The 19,330-nt window shown below is 43.3% G+C and overlaps 1 protein-coding gene across 5 annotated transcripts in view; it reads left to right on the forward strand.

The window, feature by feature from the left end:
• Positions 1-2,900: 2,900 nt before the first annotated feature.
• Positions 2,901-19,330, forward strand: part of LRBA (LPS responsive beige-like anchor protein) — a gene marked incomplete at its 5' end in the record, with an annotated part of 554,145 nt that continues 537,715 nt past the window's right edge. For all 5 annotated transcript variants that reach the window (XM_081090942.1, XM_081090941.1, XM_081090943.1 and 2 more), the window contains one exon: positions 2,901-3,122. In XM_081090942.1, coding sequence (XP_080947068.1) covers positions 2,901-3,122 — 222 coding nt within the window. The remainder of the gene's footprint in view (positions 3,123-19,330) is intronic.

A 19,330-nucleotide genomic window follows, 5' to 3' on the forward strand; every position in this document is an offset into this window, starting at 1 on the left:
CCCCCCCCCATGGTCCTGCCACTGCCACCAGTTGCCTCCCTCTCGGGGGCCAGATGCTCAATGCAAAAGCTGCCCCTGGTTGGCTTGCTGCCCGTCACCTCCCTCTGGGGGGCAACCAGTGGGTTGATCAGGGGGAGGGGAGGGCCCGCTGGCACCTGCCTTGCCTGGTCATAGCGACTGGTCATTCCGAGGTTCAGTCGATTTGCACATTAGGCTTTTATTATTTAGGAGGATACTCAAGGTTAGACTATTTGCTCAAATCTGAGAAAGCAAAATGCTATTAGAAGCCTTCCATTGTTTAGTGCCTCTCTCCCTCCCACCCTACAGAAGTGTTAAAGGTCACACCCCACTCCCTAGTCCAGACTTAGTCATTTCACTACCGGAACTATAAACCTGGGGTGTTTAAAATAGTTTTTTCAGCAATTTAAGAATGGCAAGCCACTGATGTTGCCTCTTACCCTGGCGATGCACGAGTCGCTAATTCAGATCAGGAGGAAAATGTTTACCTCACCTTCGGAGTATTTAAACCCACTATGGAAGACAAATCTTCAACACACATTTGCAATCACATGAGATTTGGTGCAGCTGAACTCATTTTAGTATTTTAAAAAGGTAACACTTCTCTCAACATTTTTGGGCTTATCTTTTCTTACTTGCCTCCCTCCTCCCAAATTTCCATGTGATAGTTAAAATTCAGTTTGCTTTTCAAGCCCATCTCAACTATCCCTCTCTAGGAAACTATTTCATCTCCCAGATCAACATACACTATTTTTTTTTTCTTCTGACTCCTCCACAGTACTTTCTTTTGTTTGACCCTCACTTTTTGCTTCTCTTTCATATTAGGGAATTGCCAGTATTGTAAACATTACTATTATTTTTTAAAGGCCTTTATGACTTTAAAGAATCATAAGGGTGAAAAGCCACTTTCCTGTTTGGTTTTCACTGATACACGAGGAAGAATGCTTTGCCGTGAATTGTGGGAGTGCAGGGGAAAGACACAGGTGATGATGACCTGGGCTGGTTTCAATCCTAATATAATCTGTCTTTTAAAGTAATCCGAGGAGGAGCACCTAACTTTCAGACTGGAAAATCACTAGAGAGAAAAAACAACAACAACAAACCCCTTGAGAGACGTGCAGGCAAAGTTCACCCCGCCTGCACGATGCCTGAAGCAGCTGCCCCGGGAATCCTCGCTGCCTTAGAATGTGGGAGAGGTCTGGCGCGGCGGCAGCTGCACAGCAAGGCATCTTCCCCACTCCTCGTGGGCACGACCCCCCGCCCACCCCCTCCCAAATGGTGGCAGCTGCCGGGGCTCCCAGTGGGAACCTCCTTCCAAGAAAGCGGCGGGCGGGCAACAGCTGAACGCAGTCAGCGGCGGGGGCTCCGCTCCCCTAAGGCGAGGACCGCAGCCTCGCTGGCTCCAGCGTCGCCACCTCCCGGGGCCGCCGCGGTCCCCCAGGTGTCCTTCTCCAAGCCCAGCCCGGCACCTGGGCAACGTGGGGCGGGCTCCCCGCGCGCCCGGAGCACCTCCGGCCACAGCAGCAGGAGCGTCAGGACCTCGGGCTCGGCACCTCTCCAGGTCAGGGGCTGGGAGGGAGGCGCGGGAAGAGCCGGCTCCGGGAGGGAAAGGGCTTCCGCGCCCGGCCCGGGGCACACCTGGTGCTGCGTGAGCAGCGCGCCCACTCGGGCGTGTGCCTGACGCGGCCCCGCGAGCAAGTCCACGCCCAGCGCCCCCGCCCTCCCCGGACCCCCTCGGCCGCCGGCGCGTCCCCACCCGCCTCCGCCCGCGCCCGCGCACGCGCACGCCGCGCCCGGCAGCCTCGGCGCTGTCATGGCGGCGGGGAGCGGCGCCAGCGCGCACGGGGACAGCCGCGCGAGCCGAGGCGGGGCTGGCTGTGCTAGTAGCATCCTCACCGGCGCTAGCAGCCTGGGTCCCCGCGGCCGGAGCGCCAGCGGCGGCTCGTTTTGCAAAGGCTGACCGTAGGGGTGGGGCGGACCAGGAAGCCACGGAGTTCTGTGCAGCCGCGGACTCCTGGGAAGCGGACTAGAGGGAAACTTGGGGGCTGCGACCAGGTGCACTGACCTCCTCCCCCCCCCGCCCCCCCGCGTCTCCCTCCTCGCGGTCTCCGCCAGGCCTCCCCTCCCTTCTGGCCGCCACACACCTGCCCTCCTCTCCTCCATGGACCTCAGGTGCCCGAGAGGTGCTCCACTCCTCCCCCTGGGCTGAGCGTGGAGAGGAATCACCGCCCCCTTCCCCCGCCTTTTCCTGCCCGGATCTCCGCCGCCACCTCGTCTCGCGGCGCCCCGGCGGGGGCGAGGACGGGTCCGGAGGATCTGGGTGAGGAGTAACTTTCCGCCTCGGTGGGAGCTCGGGGGCCCTGTCTTTCCCCCCGCCCCCCCCCCCCCCCGTCCCCCTCGCCCAGCGACAGTTTCCCTTTCGGTGCACCTGTGAGGAGAGGTTGCCCGGCGCCGGGAACCTGCGAGTGGGGGAGGCGGAACCTGTGCGGGAGCCGCCCGCGCCGCCTCCCCTCCGCAGCCCGCTCGCTCCTCGAGTCCGGGAGCAGCGGGCGGCTGCTGGTGGGGCCCCTTTCCTAACTTACGGGACGCGCAATAAGGATCCCCCTTCTCCCCCCTAAAACACCCTAAAACAAAACCTAGCCTATTTAACGCTTATCTCATCTTCCAATAGGGTTTGGCGTTGTTGTCAGCCTCGGGGCGAGAGATTGGACAACTATTCTCCAAGAGGAGGAGGGCGACGCCAAGGACTTTCCACTGCTTTTGGGGGTTCTCCGCAACTTGGGGGAGCGGCCCCCCCTCTCGGTTTTTGCGTGGCGTGTGCTCCTTACACCAGGGCAGCGATCGCCGTCCTGTAAGTGACTCGAGCCTCTCGGGAACCGGCCATGGCCAGTGAAGACGCCAAGGTCCCTTCCCCGCCACCAACAGGTGATGACGGGGGCGGCGGAGGGAGAGGAGAAGGAACCTCTGCCGGAGAGGAGGGTGCCCTGCCCCTGGCCCCCGGGCTCCCCATCAGGGGCATCCGCATGAAATTTGCCGTGTTGACCGGGCTGGTTGAAGTTGGAGAAGTCTCCAATAGGGATCTCGTCGAGACGGTCTTTAACCTGGTAAGTAGAGACCCTGTTTTAAAAGCTTAGACACTTTTCATCGGGTGGAGGAACCAGGAGTTCAGAAGGGAGAGCCATGTGCTTCACTGGGGCCGAGGATGGCTTTTTCCATGGGTAGCGGCACAAAAGTCTGCTGACCTCAATGGGGCAGTGTCTTGTCCCTTTCGATGTAAGAGAGGTGATGCAAAATGAAGATGCTCCCGCGCACTTTTGTGCCAAGAAAGTAAATGTTGCTAATGGAAATGTTTGGGGGGCTTTCCAGAGGAGTTTTATTCTATACATTTTTTTGGGTGGGGGGGGGGAGAGATATATAAGTACGTTTGCATTTCTCTTGGACATTTCGAATAAGTTCTTGTGACCTCTTTTTGGACTCGAGAAGTCATGTAAGTGATAGGGCTGCCTTTTGAGTCTGCCGAAGTTATAGTTTGCTGTAAGTTTTGAACACAAAATTTTGTTCATAGGGTTGATGAAAGACACATTTGCCGCAAAGTTAGCATTTATTTTCAATTTTGACCAGGCCTATTTTTAGGCATAACTAACAAATACTAAATTTTGGAATGAATGTAAGGTTATATTGTGAAAATTGAATGGCAGTTTACTTTTATTTTTTCAAATCGATTATTGATTTCAGAGAGGAAGGGAGAGGTAGAGAGATATCAGTGATAAGAGAGTCATTGATCGGCTTGCCTTCTGCACGCCCCCTACTGGGGATCCAGCAGGCAACCCAGGCATATGCCCTGACAGCGAATCCAACAGTGACCTCCTGGTTCACAGGTCGAAGCTTAACCTTTGAGACACACCGGCTAGGCTGAATGGTTATTTGAAAAGAGAATTTTAGCAGAAATAGGATAATCTTTGTGTTTTTTGTGTGTGTTTTTGAAATTCATGTCTAGCAATTAAGCATATTTGGTCACTGGAAGTTGCTGGTTATACCATTATGAACTATGAATGTTATTTTGTAAAGAAGGACATGCACTACTTTCCTTTTCTGTTCTTAGAAATGGTTCTTTCTTACTTTATTTTTAAATTTTTTAGTTTTTATGTGTTGATTTGAGCCAAACTGATGATATATGCTGATCTCAGTAAGATCTCAGATGCTCCAGAAATGGTTATTTTTATTTTTTAAATATATTTTTTTTGATTTTTTACAGAGAGGAAGGGAGAGAGATAGAGAGTTAGAAACATCGATGAGAGAGAAACATCAATCAGCTGCCTCCTGCACATCCCCCACTGGGGAAGTGCCTGCAACCCAGGTACATGCCCTTGACTGGAATCGAACCCGGGACCCTTCAGTCCGCAGGCCGACGCTCTATCCGCTGAGCCAAACCGGCTTTGGCAGAAATGGTTATTTTTAATGAGGGCTTTTCCGATTTCTTTATTCCAACTTCTGTTGCCCATCAACTTTTTAAAGAATAAAAAGTAAATTTAGCCTTAAAATACTTCCTCCTTTTCCACATAATCACCTGTGTTAGAACATAACAGATGGGAACAAATATGAATGTGCAGTAGTTGTAATAATTATTTAGCACCTTTCCTTGTTGCTTCTATGTTTTCAAGGTTAGGCTCCTTTTATTTCAGGGCAGTTAATTATTTCCTTCACTGCACCTTTGCTAATAGTCTGGTCACCTGCAGTACAATTTCTAGAATGAGAAAGTAGCTAGATGAAATTCACTTGTGGAATATGAAAACTTTGAATAATAGGGCATTTCTCTACCAGTTTGTTGTATTTGGAGCTTATGTATAAACACCTATAGACCCATGTTTTTATATATTATGGAAAATTTCAAATACACACTAAAATGGAATGGTATAAACAGTATAAAGAACGCTGTTATCTATCATCCAGCTTCAACAATTATCAGTGTTTTGATGGATCTTGCGTATGCTTGTGTGTGTGTATGTGTGTGTGAGTTGAGGGGGGAGGACTTTAAAAGTGTGTGAGCCTTACCCTGGTCGGGTAGCTCAGTTGGTTAGAGCGCTGTCCTCATACGCCAAGGTTTTGGGTTGGATTTCAGATCAGGGCACATATAAGAAGCAACCAATGAATGCATAAATGAGTGGATCAACAAATCAATGTTTTCTTTCTCCCTCTCCCTCTTTCTCTTCCTTTCTTTCAATAAAAATAACATTTAAAAATAAACTAAAAGGAGATAAATGGTAGATGGATATATTCCTTTACTTCAAAATAGAAACTCTTAAATTGAAAAGTTTTCTTTTTAGGTTTTTTGTTTTTTTCCCTTTATCTAAACCTCATGTACCTTGGATGATAAACACACATCTGTGATAGTGTTAGACGGTAATTAGTTGTTTGTGTGTGAAAGACAGCATTCCCCTGGCAGAAAGAAGATTTGAACTGCTTTGTTCTTTGAATCACTTCCATTTTATCATTAAGGAAGATTTAAAGCTGAAACCGGTTTGGCTCAGTGGATAGAGCGTCAGCCTGCGGACTGAAAGGTCCCAGGTTCAATTCCGGTCAAGGGCATGTACCTGGGTTGCCGGCACATCCCCAGTGGGAGATGTGCAGGAGGCAGCTGATTGATGTTTCTCTCTCATCGATGTTTCTAACTTTCTATCTCTCTCACTTCCTCTCTGTGAAAAATCAATAAAATATATTTAAAAAAAAAAAAAAAGGAAGATTTAAAAATGTCGTAATAGTTGCTTATATGCTGCCTAGAACTGTAGGCCTGGTAAGATTTTAAGGTTGTTGGTTAAGTCCCTCACAGTTGTATGTTTGCAGGATAATAGATGCTCCTGTAGAAGGAGAGGGAAAATCTGTTCAATTACACCCACTCATCACCATCATTCTCTTCTCATATAAAGCAGAGAAAGTTGCTCGGAGGACTGGATTAGTTCCTTTCTTTCCATTCTCTCTTATGATACTTTTTCATGCTCCTTCATGGATATCTAGGGTGTGGGCCAGTTTTCAGAAAATTTGGAGAGCTGAAATGTTGGGAATTTGGTAATCTAGTTCATCTCAATGTTGTTAATACAGGTGCACCTAAATATTTCTTAATTGTCAGCCTTAGCCTTCATTCTGTTCAAGGACAGGAATTGCACTGTTACAATAAATGATTGTTTTAATTAAAAATAAATTAAAAACCTTTTTATTGATTTTCAGAGAGGAAGGGAGAGGGAGTGGGAGATAGAAACATCAGTGATGAGAGACAATCCTTGATTGGCTGCCTCCTGCATGCCCCACACTGGGGATTGAGCCTGCAACTCGGGCATATGCCCTGACCAGGAATCCAATCATGACCTCCTGGTTCATAGGTCAAGGCTCACTGAGCCATGCTGGCCGGGCTAATATATGATTTTTATTTTTTTTTTGAATTTTTAAAAAAGGTTACTTGAGCCAAAATGAGGACAGATGCTTCCAGTAATAATGTGATTTTTAAAAAGTTATTACTACTTACCAGGCAATGGGCCAGGTGCTTTACATGTTTTTTAAATTCTTCATACTCCTGTTATTGTGCTTTGCTTTATTGTGCTTCACGGGTGTTGTATTTGTTTTTGTTTTTTTAAACTAATTGAAGGCAAGACCCTCCACCAGTAAAAAGATTACAACCTGCATTATTGTGATACTGGTTTTATGCGGTGGTCTGAATCCACAATATCTCCTAGTTATGCCTGTGTCTCATTTTATAGATGAGGATCCTGAGATACTGAAAGGTTAAATACATTGCCTCTGATTTGATTTTTCTGGGAATGGAAACCTTTCCAGGAATATATCTGTCTCTTGAGTTGATGTAGAATTGTTTGATTCCCTACGCAAGTGTTTATAATTTAGGTATAGCTTTCCCCAATGTAAAGGCACAAAAATCATCTTACTAAATATTAATGGTGAAATCTCCATCAGTACATTCAATTTCTTTCTTTTTTTTTTTAATATATTTAATTGATTTTTCACAGAGAGGGAGAGAGATAGAGAGAGTTAGAAACATCGATGAGAGAGAAACATCGATCAGCCGCCTCCTGCACATCCTGTGCCTGCAACCCAGGCACATGCCCCCGACCGGAATCGAACCCGGGACCTCTCAGTCCGCAGGCTGACGCTCCATCCACTGAGCCAAACCGGTTTTGGCTCAATTTCTTATTTAACAAATAGATTTGAAAAAACTGCTTTAAAAACACCTTAAAAGAGAACATTTAGTCATTCGTTTTTTTTCACTCAGACTGTGGATGTGTAGACAGTTGATCATTAGCTTTTTTTACAGTCAATACATTGGATTAAAATTTCTAAAACTGTAAAAGTCGGATACAGACTACAGAATATATGACATGACTAAGTAATGAAATACTATAACAATATAAGCCCTGTGAACCTTCCATCTAACTTAACCAAAGTATTACCAATATTGTTGATTCCTCCTGTGTGCTCCTCTTTTAACCTATCTTCACAGGATTTTTCATTAGTGAGTTCATACTATTATCCTATATAATAAAAGGCTAATATGCAAATTGACTGAACAGCAGAACGACCGATTGCTATGGCGTGCACTGACCACCAGGGGGCAGATGCTCAATGCAGGAGCTGCCCCCTGGTGGTCAGTGCACTCCCACATGGGGAGCGCCACTCAGCCAGAAGCTGGGCTCATGGCTGGCAAGTGCAGTGGCGGTGGCGAGAGTCTTCCTGCCTCCGCGGCAGTGCTAAGGATGTCCGACTGCCAGCTTAGGCCCGCTTCCAAATCCTAAGCCGTCAGTTGGACATCCCCTGAGGGCTCCCAGACTGCGAGAAACGCAGGCTGGGCTGAAGGACGCCCCCCCCCCCCCCCCAGTGCATGAATTTCATGTACTGGGCCTCTAGTAGCTATCATAACATTTTTCTGTTTTTCAGGCATTTATTTATTTATTGTTAATGCTCACCTGAGGATTTTTTTTTTTTTTTTTTTTTTGCATTTCAGAGATGGAGGGAGGGGGGAAGAGAGAGACAGAGAGAAGCATCCATGTGAGAGAGACACATCGACTGGTTGCTTCCTGCATGTGCCCGACTGGGGGTTGGCAGGGAATCCACAATCCAGGGATGTGCCCTTGACTGGGAATTGAACCTGCAACCCTTCAGGGGAGAGAGAAGATGATGCTCTAACCATTGAGCCATCAGGGCTCAGGTCTTTTATTAAAATAGGTTATCTTCCCAAAGGACTTGTATGCATGCATATTAGCATAACCAGTGGACACAGACACTGGGGCAGTGGGGGCTTGCCTGGGGTGGGAATGACTTGGGGGCAGGGGTCAATTGGGGAAAAAGGAGATATATGTAAAACTTTAGACAATAAAAAAAAAACCAACAAAAAAAGTTATTTAAAATAAAAAAATAGGTTATGTTCTATTGGTTCTTTTTGACATATTAACTAATAAAGTTTTACTGTTAAAATTAAATAAACTATGATCCCCCAGAATTGTCCAAATTAGTGGTAGAGTTATATAATAGAGCCATATAACTTGAGAAGTCTTTCTCTACAAAGTTCTGCCTCCCAACTTTGCTAATTTGACTTGCACTTACTCTGCTATAAAGTCCTTTGAAATTTACCACCCTTCTTGTAATTCCTTTTGCAAGTCTGTTTTACAGATAAGTTTTGATTAATGGTACACTTGTGTATTCAAGTGTTTCAAACTTTTGGTCAACTTTTACATTTTTCTGGTTGCACTTCAAAACCATTTTCTTTTTGTCTTCATCTGTATGCTAATGTTATTTGTCAAACTTTTGGAACCAGAATAATTAATGTATTGGCATGTTTTCAGGAACTTGATGCTGAGGTTAAGGCTTCTATCAGGTATTTAAAGGTATTTAATGTTATTTAATTCAAGAATAAGGTTTCTCATGATCTGGTGACAAATGCATATTTTCATGAAGTTTTTTTTTGTTTAAAGAGTATAAGAATTTAATTGAAGCATTGAAGCTTAAAAGGTGGAATATAATTTTTTATTATGGTAGTATCCCCTTATCTGCAGTTTTACTTTCTGCAGTTTTAATTACCTGCAGTGACTCGTGGTCCAAAAAGAATAAAGAGAAAATTCCAGAAATAAACAATTCATAAGCTTCCACCCTCTACCTGTTAGTCATTAGTAACTGTCTCATTTATTAGTGAATTATTGTAGTCCTTATGTTTAAGTAACCTTTATTTAATAATGGCCCCAAAGTGCAAAAGTGGTTTTTAAAAAAAAGTTGTATAGGAAAAGCATAGTCACCCACTGGGGGTCTTGGAACATATTGCCCCTGGATAAGAGGGGACTACATGGATATAGTCCTGCTAAATATTAGTGGTGCGACAACTTAATGCTTAGAGGAGGTTAGCACATCAAACAAAGCCTCTGCTAGTATTGACTATGCTGAGGGTGTACTTGTAGACTTAAAGGGGCAGCTACTATTCCATTCTAGCTGATTGTTGTTCTATGGTAACATGGGTCCAATGATGTGATACCTTTTGATTTTTCAGGAATTAGAAATCTAGGTCTTAAAAACATTAAAAAATTATTAAAATACAGGGTGGGGTAAAAGTAGGCTTACATTTGTTCATATGGAAAATAATACAATCTATATATATAAAAAACCAGCAACTGTAACACCATAACGACCAGAACGTTTGCTATGACGCCCACTGTGGCCAGCGGACCGCCCCAATGGGGGGGTGGGGCTGGCTGGCTAACCTCCTGTGGCCCTTCCCCCAGGCTGGCCCCGCCCCTGATTGGCCTCTCCCACCTGAATGACCCGCAGCCCCGCCCCCCCAGCCAGCTCCGTCCCTGATCGCCCCCCAACCCCAATCGTGGGTGGGGCTGTCTGGCCTACCTCCCATGGCCCTTCCCCTGGCTGCTGACTCCTGCCCCCTCAAACCATTCGGGGGCGGGGCCAGTTGGCCCACCGCCCATAGCCCCACCCCATGGCCAGCCCTGCCCCCAGTCAGTCCCCCCCACCCCAATCAGGGGCAGGGCCTGCTGGCCAATTGCCCACGGCCTCTTCCCCCAGTCGACCCAGCCCTGATCAGGCCCCTGTCGGGGTGGTATGGCTGGCTAACCTCCCGCTATCTCCTCCTCGCGACAGGCCCTGCCCTAATCTGCCCCAATTGGGGCTGGGCCGGCTGGACCCACCGTGCACAATTCGTGCACTGGGCCTCTAGTCCTATATAATAAAAGGGCTAATATGCAAATCAACCAAACGGCAGAACGACTGGTCGCTATGACTGGCACTGACCACCAGGGGGCAGACACTCAATGCAGGAGCTGCCCCCTGGTTGTCAGTGAGCTCCCACGGGGGGAGCACTGCTCAGCCAGAAGCTGGGCTCATGGCTGGCGAGCGCAGCAGCGGTGGCGGGAGCTTCTCCTTCCTCCGCAGCAGTTGGACATCCCCCGAGGGCTCCTGGACTGCGAGAGGGTGCAGGCCAGGCTGAGGGATCCCCCCCCCCCCCCCCCAGTGCATGCATTTTGGGAACCGGGCCTCTAGTAATTAATAATAATAATACAAGAATAAACTCTGTGTTTTGTGTACTATGTGGGACATAAAGTCACTTTTCAAGCTTTTATACAAACCTTAATGAAAAGATATTCATTGTTTTTATTCTGATGTGTGCCATCATGAGTTTAAGGGTTACCCATGAGTTTAAGGGTTACCCTTCTAGAAATATACTTGCCCCAAATCAATTTGTACTTCATGTTATAAGTAGTAGAAAACTTGAACTTGTTTGAAACATAGTAAAAAGGATTTATAGACTGATTTATCTGGAATTCCAAAGGTAGGGCAAGACTTAGAGTAACACAATAATATTCAAGACCAGTTTCTTTCCATTTCTGTTCTGCTTTCTATGATGTCAGCTTCAATCTGTTGGTGCTCCTCTCACAGTTGTAGAATGGTTGCCAGTGGCAGTTAGGGGAGAGAGCCTCTCATCCTAACATTCCAAACTAGAGTCCTGATTGGACCTCTGAACAAATGACTGTGGCCATTGAAATGTGTTGATTGGCTTAAGCAAAACTGGGCCAAATGCTATACCAAAGGATAGGATCAGTTTTTCATACCTGGGCTGTATGCGAGGGATGGATACAAAAATAAAAATCTGGCTAAGACAATGAAAGGGTCAGTGGATGCTGGATAAGCAGCCATGATGTCCACTAGTCGTCTTTTCAAATGCATAATAATAAAATAGGTTTAAAGGTATTTAAAGAGGAAAATATTCGCTATCACAACACCCTTCTGTGATCTTGAACAAGTTTTTTTTAACTTTTTTGTGCCTTAGTTTCCCCATTTGTACAATAGGGAAACCACATTGTAGTGAGGATTAAAGGAGTAAATACTTGTAAACCACTTAAAATAATGTGTGTCACATTAAATACTATTACAGCTATTTGCTATCCTGTCCTATATAATAAAAGCCTAATATGCTAAGTGTCTGGTCATCCAGTCGGCTGTTCAATCAAAGTGTAATATGCTAATGATATGCTAAGGCCTCTCAGCCACTTGCTATGATGTGCGCTGACCACCAGGGGGCAGACGCTCCAACTGGTAGGTTACCTTGCTGCTGGGGTCTGGCCGATTGGGACTGAATGAGATGGGCTGGACACACCCTGGAGCCCTCCCGTGGTCCCTCCCCGGCTGGCCAACCTCCCATGTCCCTCCCCAGCCCCGATTATGCACCGATGGGGTCCCTTGGCCTGGCCTGCACCCTCTCGCAATCCGGGACCCCTCAGGGGATGTCGGAGAGCTGGTTTCAGTCTGATCCCACAGGCCAGGCTGAGGGACCTCACTGGTGCACAAATTCATGCACCGGGCCTCTAGTTTTATTTATATTTATTTATATTTGCATATATATATATATATATGGCTGAACAACTGTCCAACTGGTAGCTATGATGTGCAATGACCACCAGGGGGCAGATGCTCAGTGCAGGAGCTGCTGAGGTGTGGTGACTTGGCAGCAGCGGTTCTTGGGTTATGCACCCCAGAACCAGGCAGGAGGGAGCCCAGTTTTGGGGTGCGTCACCCAAGAACCGCCCTCTCACAATTCAGGACCCTTCAGGGGATGTTGGAGAGCTGTTTTCTGCCCGATTCCCGCAGGCCAGGCTGAGGGACCCTACCTGCCAGAGGGACCTGCTCACTCTGCAGATGCCCTTCAAGCTGCGGCTCCGCCCCAGGTGTGGCTGGCCAGGGAGGGACTGTAGGAGGTTGGCTCAGGGTGTGTCCGGCCCTTCTCACCTTGCCCAGTCCAGCCCCACCAGCCACCTTCTAATTAATTTCCTTTCAGTGTGCACGAATCTGTGCACCAGGGCACTAGTGATATTTATAAATTAGGTAGTTGCAATCATCATAGTCTAACCTTATAACTTTTTTGTTTCTATATAACTAGTATTAGCCTTATTGGTTCTATAATATACTATGTAGTTCTGGGAATTTATTTAGCAGCCAGTGTGATTTTTTTACAAATGACTTGTTTGTAAACATCTTTATTGAGGTAAAGTTCACATAGTATAACTTGTTTTAAGTGTACAATTCAGGGATTTTTAGTAAGTTTATAGAGTTGTGGAGACATTACCACAATCTAATTTTAGAACATTTACACCCTTTGTTCAAGATGTTTTATATTTTATAGTTTTAGCTCTTACATTTAGGCCTAGGATCCATTTTGAGTTCACTTTTGTATTCTGTGAAAGAATGCTTCGATAAGGGTCTACATTCATCATTCTGTATGTGGATATCCAATTGTCTCATTGCTATTTGTTGCAGAGGGTATTGTTTCCCATTGAATTATCCTGAGCACCTTTGTCTGAAATCGATTGACCATAAGTGTAAGGATTTATCTGGACTGTCAATTTTTTCCCATTGATTTATAAGTCTATTCTTATACCATTACCAAACCGTCTTGATTACTGTAGCTTTGTAGTAAGTTTTGAGATAGGGATGTATGTTCTCTGTGTTCTTTTTCAAAATTGTTTTTCTAGGTCCTTTGCATTTTCATGTGAATTGCAGGGTCATCTCATCAATTTTGTAAAAAAACATCAGGGTGGAATTTTAATGGGGAGATGTTGAATCTGTTGATCACTTTGGGAGAATATTGAGTTTTACACTCCATGAATATAGAATGTCTTTCCATTTATTTAGGTCTTCCTTAATTTCTTTCATCACTGTTTTGTAGTTTTCAACGTATGAGCAGATGAATTATTTCTGAGTAATTTTTTGCTCTTAAAATGGTTCTGTTGGCATTTTGTGCATTGAAATTTCCACAAGAGGAATAAATATTTCAAAGTATATGAGTAGATGTTGTTAGATTATTTGGTAATGTTGATGATTAAGAGAAATTTGGGTGAATTGGTGGATTTTTAAAACTAATTTATAGTTTCTTAGAAGTAATGGAATCCATCATTTAAGCCCTTGTGGGTATATAGTCTTCTTTCCATTAGAATTGGTTCATTTTAGACTGAGAAATCATTTGGGAGTTGAAAAATCGTAATTCAGCTGGTGCCAAACATCTGGGGACAAGGGTGCCCTAGGCCAGGGCTTCCTTCCCAGTCACTCTGTTGTATCCACTGCTGGCTTGATTCCAAACCTGTTGCTTGCCTGAGTTTAATAGAGGCCAGCTGTGGCCAGCCCTCTTGCTCCTCAGCAGAGCAGATACCTAACCTCCATTCCTTCCCTTGCAGTCTTCTCAATGCCCTGAAAGGCACCTAAACCTTCTTTGAACACCAGACTTAAAAACAAATAATTTAACCACATTTGAAAGAATTTACCTTAGTAGCTTGAATATTTGTTATACTATTTTGGTAACATACTGATGCTCTTGAGAACTATTGAATTAGGTAGTAAAATTTATCTATTTGCCGAATATCTGTAGATTGTTAGGTTTTGGGTTCTTTAGTCTAATTTCTGTAGGATTTCTTTTACCTCTTGTTGTTGGGTTATCAGTTATCATTTTCTTTTCCCCCTCATTTTTATTTTTTATTTTGGTAAAGTATATATAACATGAAGCTTACCACCTTAACCATTTTTAAGTATACCAGTGGTATTAAGTACACTCATATTTTTGTACAACTGTCATTACCAGAACGGTTTTCATCTTGTAAAATTGAATCTTCATGTCCATTAAATAATAACTACATTCTCCACTTACCCCCAGCCCCGGGCAACCCCCATTATACTTGTCTCTATGTATCATTTTCTTTTTACCAATGATAATTTTTATATAATAAAAATACAAAGTAGAGAGGAATATTTTTACATTATCGCAGATTTCAATTTTTGACATCTTAGAAATTTAGAGGAAACATGTGACAGTGTTGGACCAGCTTATGGTGAATGATTTGTGACTTACTTGAAGGTACTGTATGTGACAATATTAGTTCAGTTCTTTTTCTACATTTGATAGTTCAATATGAATGCATTAATAAAAGGATATTCACTGAATTCACATTTGGTAGCTGCTAGTTAGAATGGAAAATTTTAAAGAAAGTAGAAAAATCATCAGACTGGATAATTCCTAGGAAATTAGTACACAGTTTTTCCCCCCCTCCCATTTCCATTATGCACCTGTCATTTGCGTAAATACACAGGTCACAATGTGGGTTTTAAAATTGTTTTCCCAGTTCAGTGAATTGCCTAAGTTCCTTCCATTACATTCATAGTTTCCTGATTCACTTGGCTATACTGATAAGCATTGCCCTACATTCTGTGGCTTCTTTGTTCATTATCTATCCTCTGTAGTCGTTTATTTGACCCATCTTAGTGACGTTACCTTAGCTCCTTCCAGAGGTAGAAATGCAGTGGTAAAGATTATGGAAATTACTAAAGAAACCCGTGTTTTTAATTCTGTGGGCTTTTCTTTTTGTCAAAACATTGTAAGATGCAGTCTCTGGTAATCCTAGCATTTTTATGGGCATTTCCCTGACAGTTGAATTGTGTTTGTTCTACTTACTGTGTTTGAATCTCAGATTTAATATAATTTTGCATTTTTCTCCTTTTCTTTAGTTTGTCCTTTATCTGCATTTAATATTGGATGGTAACTTATTAATTAACCAATCTAAGAGTTTTCAGTTCTCTCTAAGCCTAGTTTTCAAGGGGGATTTTATTTTTTGAACATTTAAAGCCCATTTAAAATATATTAAATATTATAAATGGCTGTACATTGGTTTCCTTGCAGTAGGTAAGGAAACTTTTACAGTTGTAATTAAGCACACAAATTATAGAATGAGACTTAAGGAACAATGAATACTTATAGTTCCAATTGCGTGAAGACCAGATTGGTAATATCAATCTCCTGTACTTCTAAGTAGTCTTAATTTAGTGTACATGGTGGGTCTTCTGTGTTCTTCCCTAAAAGCTTGTTACTTGCATGAGGAAAACTGAGTTGTTTTTTTACCTATTCACTTACTATTTTTCACTGACACTAAGATGCTATTAGTTGTAAAATGCATCATTATTTTATGTACCACTGAGAAAGAGATAACATTTAATTCTAAGATAATGCTTTCTTATCACTTAGACTTTTTAAAAAAACTTTGTTAATAATTGCAAACTTAAAAGTTGCAAGAACAGCCCTAGCTGGTTTGGCTCAATGGCTAGAGCGCCGACCTGTGGACTGAAAGGTCCTGGGCTTTGATTCTGGTCGAGGGCACTGCGGGCTCTGCATGCAGGAGGCAGCCAATCAGTGATTCTCTGTCATCATTGATGTTTCTATCTCTCTCTTTCCCTTCCTCTCTGAAATCAATAAAAATATATTTTTAAAAAGTTGGAAGACATCTCCATATTATTGTTTTACTAATAGATTCATCTGTTAACAATCTATCCCATTTGTTTTATCATTGCTTGCTTCTCTATACACGTATGCAGTTTTTTTCTGACATTTTAAAGTTGAACATACTCCTAAATGTCATAGTGTATATTTCTTAAGACAAGAGATATCTCTTACATAACCAAAATACAATTTATAGCTTTAATTATTCAACAAATTTAACTTTGATACAATATTTTTAATACACCATCCATATTTCACGTTTATTTTTATTGTACTTTTCTCTTTCCATTAGGATCCACTCTAGGGTCAGGTACAGAATTTACCTATTGTGTCTATTTAGTCTCTTTTAATCTGGAATATTTCCACAGTCTTTCTGTGTCTTTTATGATGTTGGTAAATTTAATAATACAGTATTTTTATTATTTAGTAGAGTGTTGCTCATTTAAAAAAAATATTTGCCCATGATTAGGTTCAGGTTATGAATTTCTGATAAGAATTCTACATAAGTGACGTATTTTTCTCAGGGCACCAAATCTGGAGTCCCCCGGTGTTCATTTGGTTTTCATTATGTGCTTAAGGTGTCTGATTTCTCCATTTTATCGCTATTATTTTTACCCTTGCAATTCATAAACAAACTGTGAGGAGATGCTTTAAAACCATGCAATTATCTTGTTCCTCAGCAAAATTTCTCCCTAAATTTTGCATCCATGGATGATTTTTACCTAAACAAATCTCTGTAATGATAGTTGCAAAATGATAATTTTTAAGTTCTAGCATTCACTTCACATTTACTAGTCAGTCCTTGACATTCTACCATAGCAAGAATCCTCTGTCTTTATTTATTTACTAGAGTCCTGGTGCACGAAATTTGTGCACAGGGCGGGGGTGGGGGGTATCCCTCAGCCCGGCCTGCACCCTCTCGCAATCTGGGACCCCTCGAACATCCCTCTCGCAATCTGGAACCGCTGGCTCCTAACAGCTACCCTGCCTGCTGGCCTGATTGCCCCTAACCACTTGCCTGCCTGCCTGCCTGCCTGCCTGCCTGCCTGCCTGCCTCCTGATTGCCCCTAACTGCTCGCCTGCCTGGCTGATTGCCCCTACCTGCTCGCCTGCCTGCCTGATCGCCCTTAACAGCCTCTGCCTCAGCCCTGCTGCTGCGGCTTTGTCTGGAAGGTCAATCAGCTATCTGGTCTAATTAGCATATTATGCTTTTATTATTATATATATGTATATATGTTTGTTTATTTATTTTAGATATATGTTCTTGGATTCCTATTTTTTCTAGTTGTTAATTATTGTTCCTAATTATTTTGATGCTCAACTTTTTATGAACTTCTGTGCATTATGACATGATTAATGTTCTAGGCTAATCTTATACCTCTCCTGGAATGAGCCACTTTTCTGAGGAACTTAAGTTCCTTCCTGGAGAATAGCCTTAGAGACCAAGATTTGGGTGCTAGGTAAGGAGAATAGCCTTAGAGACCAAGATTTGGGTGCTAGGTAAGGAGAATAGCCTTAGAGACCAAGATTTGGGTGCTAGGTGTCCTCATTATTGTGGAAGTAACTTTGTTTCTGGGTTCCTTCAATTGACAGAGGAAGAAACATATGCATCTATATGTGTAAATATGAATATCTGTGTACTTATATACGCACACATTCGTATTTAATTGTGTATATGTTTATGTTTGTGTGTGTGTGCGCACGCGCACACACACACACACATCTTTTAGAATTTATGAGTTCACATTGATGTCTCCAAATCTAGTCTATCTCGATAGGATTCTTGCTTATTCCTCCATTTGTTATTTGTATGTCTCCTCTACAGTGAGCACCCTAGCTTCCAAAAGTATCTATATATATGTCATACATTCAATTCTAAAATAGTTTTGGAATGGCTGTGCATATATACTTCCACACACACAAAAGGCCCACCTACCAAAATGAATCAGAATTTGTTTGCAGTTCAACCCCTTAGTCTGAGGATATATATTTACAGTTGACCCTTGAAAAACATGGGGTTAGGAGGTGACTTCTCAGGCAGTTGAAACTTTGCGTAAAACTTTTGCCTCTCCAAAAACCTCACTACTAATAGCCTACTGTTGACAGGAAGCCTTAATGGTAACATAAACAGTCTATCAATACATATATAGTATGTTGTAAGAATATGTTATATATTACATGTAATAAAATAAGATAGATAAAAGAAAATGTTATTAAGAAAACCATAGGCCCTAACCAGTTTGGCTCCATGGTTAGAGTGCTGGCCTGTGGACGGGAGGGTTGAGAGTTTGATTCCAGTATGGCGCATACCTGGGTTTCAGGCTCGATCCCCAGTTCTGGTTGGGGTGCATGCCAGAGGCAACCAATTTATGTGTTCTCTCACATTGAAGGATGTTTCTTTCTGTTTCTCCCCCTCCCTTTCACTCTCTCTAAAAAATCAATGGGAAAAATATCCTTGGTGAGGATTAACACACACACACACAAACACAGAAGAAAACCATAGGAAGAGAAAATACATTTACAATACTGTACTATCTTTATTGATACCATAGTTTGTTGTCTGTTTATAAGATTAATCATGTCAGTCAATACCTACATCAATATATATTATCTTATGCTGTAGAATTGTGCACCTAAAACCTGCAAAATTTTGTTAAGCAGTGTCACTTAACAATAAACTCAATATATATAAAAAAATATACATCTTCAAGATTTGGCATGTGAAAAAATATATTGTTTTATATGATACAAAATACTGTAGATGTTATATGTATTACTAACACTACATACAAAAATGAAAAGGTAATGTGAATATTTTGTATTTACAGATATAATGATTCATGCATTGATAATGAAGCAGCAGCAATATTAGTGATTGCTTTATGGTAGTCAATACAGTTGCATCATGGTAGCCTAGCCTATACACTAAGTAGTTAATAGTTATAATTTTTTTTAGGGTATTTTTTTTAGATATATTTTTTATTGATTAAGATATTACATATGTGTCCTTATCCCCACGTTACCCCCCCCCGCCCCGCTCATGCCCTCCCCCGCCCCGCTCATGCCCTCCCCCTTCCCCCCCCCCACCCCCGTTGTCCGTGTCCATTGGTTAGGCCTATATGCTTGCATATAAGTCCTTTGGTTGATCTTTCCTCCTTACCCCCACCCTCCCCTACCTTCCCTCCAAGGCCTATAGTGGAAGAACTGCTGTGCTGGAGACACCCTTCTGGGGCAAGACTTGCTTCAGTGGGGCTTTGGTGCTCACTGAATCTGCGCCCTGAGTGTGTCCCTTATGGATCTGAGGAGTTGTAATCCGGATGGTCCCCCTCTGACAACTGGGTACACTGGCTCTTGGATCTAAGGAGGTGCTAATTTAGCCTCTGTCTGAGGCTACCCAGCAGGAGCTACGAAGAGAACTGCAGATTCCCCTTTCTTTTTTGGAGTTTGGAGGTGCCCTGATGAGGCCCAGCTGTGAAGCAATGCAAGCTGCTGTGGGGCCTT

This window comes from Myotis nattereri, assembly GCF_964212035.1.
Source record: "Myotis nattereri genome assembly, chromosome: 5".
Taxonomy (NCBI): Eukaryota; Metazoa; Chordata; class Mammalia; order Chiroptera; family Vespertilionidae; genus Myotis; species Myotis nattereri.